Source organism: Hippocampus comes, unplaced genomic scaffold (assembly GCF_001891065.2).
Source record: "Hippocampus comes isolate QL1 unplaced genomic scaffold, H_comes_QL1_v1.1 scaffold61, whole genome shotgun sequence".
Lineage (NCBI taxonomy): Eukaryota > Metazoa > Chordata > Actinopteri > Syngnathiformes > Syngnathidae > Hippocampus > Hippocampus comes.
The window spans coordinates 27,640-36,333 of NW_017805501.1; the positions used below are offsets into that span (position 1 = coordinate 27,640).

The window sequence follows — 8,694 nt, forward strand, 5'->3', positions numbered from 1 at the left end:
ACGGCATTACAAAATGGCTTAAGTTTCATGAAAATGGCGATTCCTGGGCAAAAAATTGAGAAAAAGAGCTTTTTGTAAAAGCATGCATTTCAAGCATGTGAGGCACCACTGCCACCTACTGGTCGCTTATTTGCACGATTTACAATGCAAACGGCTTATTCTCATTCACAGATTGCATCAGACCCTCCTCCTCTCGATGACGCAAAAAAAGACTTAGACGTACAAGTACGTCCTTGGTAGGCGGGGCCTAATTTTAAAAAGAAGTACAAGTACGTCTTGTGGAATGAAAGAGTTAAAGATGGTGGCTTCAAACAAAAAAACGGCACTCTGTCCCGAGTTGTTATACACAACTATGTCTCATATTCAATCTCAGATCTGAAACACGAATGTCTTAAGTCTACAACAAACGCTGAAAAAAAAGACCTTGCCATTCCAATACTTTTGGAGGAGACTGTTTAAAAGCAGAGGAAAAATATTCAGGGGGTGTTAAAACTACAAGAAACAAGATTAGGCCCACCTAACGTCAGCTTTGGAGATACTCGTCCCTTGACGACAACATCAAGAGCGGGCACGAGTCGACTTTGCCGACACGACAGAAAGGTTTGTTAGTCGCGCGTGTTGTTCGCGGCTCATCGGCGCACGTCGACGCACGCACACGCACACGTAGGGAACAGAGACACAGCGCGATGCTTTGAAGCCGCGGTCTTGGTTCACGCCCACAGAGGCTGGCAGAACAAACGGAGCAAGGTGGAGATTGAAAGAGTCGAAGGAAAGCGCAAAGAAGAAAGGACTTCATGATGAAAGTGTGGAGCAAGAAGTCTGCATCACTGACATGTACAAATATTCTCGATTAAGGACGCGCGCGATGCAACTTTCGAGCAGACCGAGCGCAAGCACTTACTATTGAGTACACGCCAATGCCAAATACGCTTGACGATGCCATTTCATTTTGCAATCGGGATGAAAATGTTGATGAAAATATGTCGGGGTGTCGCGACTTTGGCCGGCAAGGCTTTTATGGACTTCTCAACTTCCCTCCCATATGTTCAAATTCGTACTGCAGCTGTTTGGCTCTATACCGCAGAGCTAAGTGCTGAAATAACCCAAACTAAAAGTTATACAAAAAAAATTGAAAGGGGGGGATTAAAATAGACTCCAAAATCTCCAACCTCTTGCGTGCAAGCCAGCACTTAACGTGGGGGCCCTAATGTGTCTGTGACAGTGGTTGGTGCATGCGAGGTTCCCCTCAGAGGATTCCAATTTCTATTTTGAATGGATAGAAACGCCGAAAATGTCCGAGAAAACAAATTGAAGCAGATTAGCACTTTGAGGGGATTCAACACGCTTTCGACTGGCTACTAAAATATAGATTTCAATCTCTCGACTGCTTTGAGAAGCCAATTGTAGAAGAACTATTTCCACTGGAGTTTTTTTTTTTTTTTTTAATTTAAAATAAGACCGAGAAAGAGTTCTGAGGTGGCCCTGAAGCTGTTCAAAAAAAGACGGATTGGAGAACACCGGTGTTTCATTCCCTGTGACGCGCGGTGATGAAGCAGCAAATGAACCCTGAGTCCTTCCAGCTAGGAAAGGTGAAAGGTGCTCCTATGAACTGTGCACAGGGGCAGCCACTTGTAGCAGGGGGTGGTTTAAAAAACAAACAAAAAAAAAAAAAAAGCCACTCACCGATGTACTCAAAGACGTAGACCACGAAGAAGGGCGTTACCAGGTCGTTGATGCCTTGTACGTAGCCGCTAGCCGGGTGGCGGATGGCCCAGATGAAAAGGATCCGTTCAAATATCTAAACAAGAGATACAGTGTCAACAATTGGCCGTTCATTGCCCGCAGTGGGGGGGAAACAAAAACAACAAAAAAAAAGTGGGGAGAACACCAGTCAGTGTAAATTTGTGAGGCATGCGAGGGGGGACACTTGAGTGCAATAAGAGTAACACGAGGCGTGCCAAGCTTGCAAAAAGAAATGGAATTAAATAGGAAGAACATTGCCTTGCGCTGGGAGTCTGGCTGAAAAAAACTGTGGTGATTTAATAGCAACAACATTCGACCAATGCGAGCAGTGAGGGGAAAGCAAAAAAAAAAAAAAAAATGAACCGAGCAACTAAACCAGATTTTTAGATTTATATATTTCTTTTCCAATGGGGCTATTTTTGTTGTTGTACCCAGCCGCGGTCATTCCTGTTTATTTTTATGTATTTTGGCTCACGTTGCCCATTTGAGTGGTGCCGCATTTGCTGTCAGTTCAGGTGAATTAGAGGCGGCTGGATGCTGGCTTTGTTTTCCTGGCGCACAAATGGATTTCCACCGAGGTACACATACATCTACTGGCCCCTTTCCCGCATCATACCCATCAAGCATATTTTTTTTTCCCCCCGCCCTACATAGGAGAGTATGTCATGTTGCTGTCACTTTCTAAATAACCTCATAGCTCATCGTGTTGGGGGGGGGGGGGGGGAACATCGTGACGTGACTTTTATTTTTGTTGTTGCTTTATTGAAATAAGTCCAATCACTGTTAAAGCAGTCAGGGGTGATTGTAAGATGTCGCTCTTTTCTGGTCTATCCCCTTTCCTGCCTCCACACCTTTATCAAAGCCCCATCCATCAAACTGAGAGGCGCCGGCGCCAGGAAAGGGAGGGGGTGGGGGGTGCGCGGGTAATGGCACTTTTCTTTTCATGCCGCTTCAAAAGCTGACATGCATATTTCACATTGGCTCCTACACACAGAAGAGTTTCAAGTGAAAAAGCATCAGCCACTGCCCACGCAAGATGCATTACGGGCGAATAAGCCAACCTTTGGATGTAAAAGGCACATAACAAGCAACTTCAAATGGAAACTAATGTTGCTATCTGTTGTTTAAACCAGAGTTTTCTCTCCTTCCCCAAGTTTTATTCCAGCATCTCCGAGGCCACATTTGAACAATTCATCGAATTCAAATGGGACAGCGTGGCAGAGGACGCAATTTGAAAACAAAAACACATACCGTGAACTGGTCAGAAAACAAAACCAAAAAGGCAAACGCTTCGGTATCGCTTCATGCAATCCCCGCAGAATCAATTCAATATCCGGCGCGGCCTGAAATGCAACAGACTGTTGACTGCCTAAATTTCACCAAGCCCCACGAGGGGGTGGGGGGGACGCGGTGGGGAATTCGGAGGGGCTTGTGCACTGCAGAAACAAACAACCGAATGAAAATGAAGCAGAGGTGATTTTCAGGTGGCACTGCAGCAAGCCTAACCATATAAAAAAAGGGGGCCCTTTGGTTGCATCGCGAAATATATGAGGGAAGTGCACGGGGGGGGCGGGGGCGCTGGAATATTCCAAATCAGTGCTTGTGGCTTTCATTTTGCAAGCACAAGGGAGAGCGCTGCCAAAGGGGGGGGGGGGGGAAAAAAACCATGTGAGGGGTTGTGTGAACGGCATCTATCATCATAAAGCGCTTCATATTTTTGTTTCCCAGCCTTGAGTTGTATTCCTTACAACAGAAGGGCAAAAGGCACATGCTGTGCGACTGCGCTTCGACTTGTCTTTGTGTACCGACAAATGTTAATATGCCGCCTCGCTCGCCCAATACACCCGCGCGTAAGCCTAAAGGAGTGTTCAATTCAACATTGATTGGCAACCTCATTAGCCACACGTCTTTTTAATTTTATTTATTTTTTTTAATTCCTTATCAGGCTACGAGTTCTTAAATTTGTCTCCTGTGCAGGGAAACAACTTCTTATCAAGACCAATAGATAACCTATTAGATTTAAGGACATCTTGGCTTCCATGTGTGGCAACTTGGTTTATGTTTTACTCTGAATAGTTATTGTTTAATTTAAGGCCTTTGATAACCTTGTTGCAGCCTGGCAAAGAAGTTTATTAGGCCCCTTTTCCACCGCACGGTACTCTGTGTGTCTTGCGGCGCTCGCTGGTTCGTGCGGTTTGCCGTCGTACTATTTTGCTTTCCCGTCCTGTTCTGACGAATATTGAATATATTGACGACGGTACATTTTCAAATGTTTCTGGGCTACATGAAGAGGGTAAAGAATGATGTTTGCGCAAGGGGAAAAGAGTAGGAAAGGGGCTGATCTCACCTCTTGGACAGAAGCTTGTTGAAAAAGAGGAATAAGAGGATTAGTTCTCGGTATGTCAATGTGAATCTGCAGAGAGAGAAAAGGGAGAAAAAAAAAAGACAAACTGAAGCAACGGGCAAGTTAGCACAGATCAGACGGCGGACATGGCGACAGTTAGTTTGGCTCGGCGTCCTCGATTGAAGGCACGCTCATTTCAGAGTGCACCCCCCCAGCGGACGAGCGACACGGCAGGCGGACAGAATCGTCAGAAGGGAGGAAAAAAAACAAAACGGATGCAGGTCAGCAGATGGAGCCAAGCTCGCTGGGACAGTCCAGATTGCGCCTGATTTATTATTTTTTTTGGGGGGGGGTTGGCTTGTCACAGACAACTGAGTCAGGAGGGTGTACTCGGTTCTCCTGGTCACCCTTACCTCTGTCACCTTTGGCTGTAGCACCAAAGACTCGGGACTCATCCTAGGAATGTCTATTTGGATCTGACATGGAAGAGAACATTTTAGACACAACAGCACGCACGCATAGACGCTCCTCTTTGTCCTTCTCGGCTGGTCAGGCAAGTAATTCCAACTAGAAATGGTGTCGATATAAAGGGGGGGGAGGCATTGCTGAAAAAGCTTGCGTGCTTCAACATCCGTCAAGGCACATGGCAGCAGGATCTTTGGAATAAAGCAGTGCCTGATAACGCAAAGTACACAAAAAACGAGATGCCCAAAATGGTTAAGAGCATCAGTGTACACACAAAGTCTGTGCGTCAAAGTGACGAAAAACAAAAACAAAAACAAAAAAAAGATCACATTGACAAACAATTGCAGATTCCAACTGGCTGACGGACGAGCACATAAACACAAATTCACCGCAAAACAAACGGGTGATGACTGCGCAGTATAAGAATGAATAAATCTAATAAACCTTCCGCCATGTGCTGTCAAATTAATTGCCAGAAAGTTGCACTCATTCACAGGGGGGGCGGGGGGGGGCTCAAACGCCAATCAGTACTCAAGAAATTTGGCAAAAACAAAAAGATGCTTTAAGACAATTCCGAGCCATCGTCAAAACAAGCTGGCAAAGAGATTTTGTGTGAAATTGGATGAAACGCGACAAGGTTTTGCGATGGGCGGCCCCAGTCTGATGTTTGTGATCAGTCTGAAATCAACTGGACGATAAACAAAGAGAAAGGAGTTGTTTCCCAAGCCAAAGAGCTTGTTTTTCGGCCCAATAAGTGGCAGAGTTGGATCACATCGCCTCGCTGAGAGTGAGGCCAGAGCTCTTTTGGTCAAATCACTGCTCTCCTGTGACGCCTTCCAAACAAAATGCGGCGTCGCCCTTTGTAATTGGAAATCTTTTGTTGATCTCATCGAGGCCTTCGAGTGCGGCACTGAGACAATCTGTCGCAATGTTTGAGCATGGGGGGGGGGGGCTTTTATGCGTACCTGTCTGTACGTGTCCTGATGGTGCTCGTCATTGCGGGAGTCGTAGTATTGCTGGATGAAGCCAAAATACTCCTGTCGCTTCCTCTGCAGGACGTTCTCTCTCCTCTCAGCATTGGCTGGCAGGTAACCCTGAGAAAAGTCATAATATTAGAGATATATATTGCTAATTCTTTTCACACATACACACAATGGTTCAGCCCTATCAGTGTGTTCCTAAAAAGTTTTGTTTTGACATCTGACAAATGGACCTTACCTTGGAGCAAGAACATTCAAACCAAATATTGTCTCTGGAGTTTCACTTATTCGCGTCACTCATACGGCCCCCACCTGTGGCTTCACAACTGGACCAAAACAACTACAAATATTTGTATTTACATTCATAAGAGCGTCCGGATAATGATCGGCGCTGGCCGTTTGGATACGACGCTAACAAACACCTGCATATGTGTAGCGCGCAAACGCTAGCAGCATCCACTTGGGACTCATTAATTCCATCTTTTCTTTTTTTTTTTTTTTTTTTTTTTTTTGTCTTGTGCTGTGTCTTTCATACATTGTGTGTCAGTTATCTTTTATGTCTTGGATTTAAAACCCTGACCTGCTTTCGAGCGTCAATAACAAAACAGCCCGTCTGCTCTCGCTGGTATTGCTTGCTCTGCAGTGAACAGCGCAAACAAAACTGGAGATGTGAGAAATGACAAAGTGATGCTACGTTTGCCCCCGCCCCACCCTAAGTTGTCGATGCTTGTGCAATAAAGCCACCGGAAACTCATGACCGTGCGCCCTGTGGGACCGCTCAGGCTCTAATTTTTTTTTTGTGGAAATCTTTGGGACAGAAGAGCTTCAAGCACGATCCCGTCCGTGTCCACATGAATAAACGACGAGGCACGGTGGGAGTGGCGACAACTAAATCAGACACATTAGACGGGCGGAATATGAAGACCATCTCCGTTTAATACCAGTACGTTTAAGCCAATTAAGGCCTCCAAATTGACCGTTAAGATTATCTATTACTCTCTAAAGCACTCTGATGAATGGAAGGACGTCTCCACCCCGCTAATTATGTCATCATGCGCCATTTCAGACCGGCTAAGTCTGCTTTGAATTGTTGAGAGACATGTGCTTGGAACACAACACCTCACAGCGTCACCATTTTTTTGTTTTTATTCTCCAATTAATAACCTGCAAAAAAAAAAAAAAAAAAGAAGAAAAAAAAAACCCAATGTGGCACTGAGCGTCCGCATGCGGCCAAACACACGACGAGAAGTTGAAGAGTTCCGTCTTGGGATGAACTTGCCACTTTTGAAATCATCAAATATTTCACACAGCAAAGTGCGTTTCTCCGAGAAACGCGATGGCGATTTAATTTGAGTGACTACATTTGAATTTATTTGTGGTCTGCTGGTTTTAAAAAGGGTGCGAGTGAAGTGTAAATGTGCGGCGCCGACTGCGCCTCAAAGGTATCTGCCGGCAACAAAAAAAAAAAAAAAAAGAAAGAAAGCTCATGTCTTCATTCTGCTCATTCTCTACTTCTTCATTCAACCTTCCATCTCGCTAATGGATCTTCCACTTGAAAAGCAGAGTAAATAAATGTTGGGGAATCCATTCGGGGACTTTGAGTGAAGCAGCTTCTTTTTTAACTCAGCCTTTGCGCCATCTAAATTATTTTTGACTTAAGGAATGAAAACAAATGGTCCCGCTAGGGGACAGGGTAAAAGTTGAGCAAAAACTTTCTGCGGATTTGTTCTTGTCTCTTGACTGCAGGCCCCAATATCCACATCTATAAACTTGATTTGGGCTTTTTTTTTTTTTAAACACAAACCAAGCAAACAAAAACAAGGAGCAATATTAACTAGTCAGTTGGTTAATAACGCAAACAATGCAATAAAGTAAACAATCACAACAAGGGGAGGGGAAAAAAAAAAAAGCAAGATTATGGACGAACTAGTCACCAGGTGTCAGATGCCCGTCTGTTATTTTAAAACTCGTTTTCTTGAGAGCGGTTGTGAAAAAGGACCTAATTATGTTATTCAAACCATGTTTCGCTTTCCTACCTCGGTTGAATGTCTACAGCATTCCTTCCATTTCCTTCCCTAAATGATGAAACAGTATGGATCCAATATCCAATTACAGTACGTGACATCGTGCGAGGCCAACTCAGAAATAAAGAACAAATGAATATGTCCCGTTTACACCCCTCCTCCCCCATTGTCTTAAAAACAGAACTTGCGCAACACGCCTCTGGACGCCGCCTGCAATCATTTTCCTATTAAATGGTCTCTGCACCTCTAATGTACCATATTTTGATGACATTTACCGCTGGGATTTTTTTTTCTTCGCCTTTTTAGATTCACTGCGGGGTTGTTCTTTGGCCACGTGCGGGAATACGTCTTTGACGGAGAGCCAATCTGATATCGATTGAGATTCACGTTCTAATGTGAACGTGTCAATCCGAGCAATGCCGCTTGTAAAACGATCCACAATTTTAACTCCTTGACGGCACTGATTTAAGGCTGCTTGGCGTTCAGAGTCCGGAATCGACAACGCTTTGTGAGCGGTACGTAATATCAATCAAATTTGGAAGCCAAGTGGGGTTTCTAATACCTGACTTAATTGATCAAACTGAATTAGAATGGGTTTTATATGGGAGAGTGCTTGCCGAAGACCGTCAACGAACGGCATTATCTCTGAAAATCAGTCCCGCTGCTTTACGATACATATCACATAAAGCCCGCGTCTTATCACAGTTTCCACAGCTGGTTAGTTTTCTTGCCTCTCCCGACGCGTCACATTCCGCGGCCACACTCCATTAGCAAATGTACATATTGCCACGGGCCGCCATTCTTTCAAAAAGCAGAAAAGTCATTAAATCCATTTGCCTTTCACTTCGGGCTCGGACGCCAAGTGCTCTTTAAACAAATGAAATGAGATGGCGTTGTTTCCGAAATAATGGGAAGTTCGACGCGACGCGTTTCGGCAGCCGGGGGGCAACCTGTGCAGCCTCCTCGCTTGCGTTAGTGAAATGAGGTGGCGCAACAATACACTTGGCAATATTTCCCGTCCGCTACTTTTTCATTTCCGCGCTGAATGATAACGGCGTGCGGCTGTGTATATCTCTTGCTATGATGCGGCTGTAAATGGCGGGATTGCCCGGCTCTGAAGGCAAGCGGGAGGGGGTGG

General features: G+C 45.0%; 1 protein-coding gene across 9 annotated transcripts in view; it reads right to left on the reverse strand.

The window, feature by feature from the left end:
- tbc1d22a (TBC1 domain family, member 22a) overlaps positions 1-8,694 on the reverse strand; it is a 48,739-nt gene that overhangs the window by 26,987 nt on the left and 13,058 nt on the right. For 3 of the 9 annotated variants that reach the window (XM_019877174.1, XM_019877169.1, XM_019877170.1), the window contains 4 exons: positions 5,518-5,646; positions 4,501-4,563; positions 4,091-4,156; positions 1,684-1,798 (listed from right to left, as the gene is read on the reverse strand). In XM_019877174.1, coding sequence (XP_019732733.1) covers positions 1,684-1,798; positions 4,091-4,156; positions 4,501-4,563; positions 5,518-5,646 — 373 coding nt within the window. The remainder of the gene's footprint in view (positions 1-1,683; positions 1,799-4,090; positions 4,157-4,500; positions 4,564-5,517; positions 5,647-8,694) is intronic. The other 6 variants (XM_019877172.1, XM_019877178.1, XM_019877177.1 and 3 more) reach the window with 3 other exon arrangements.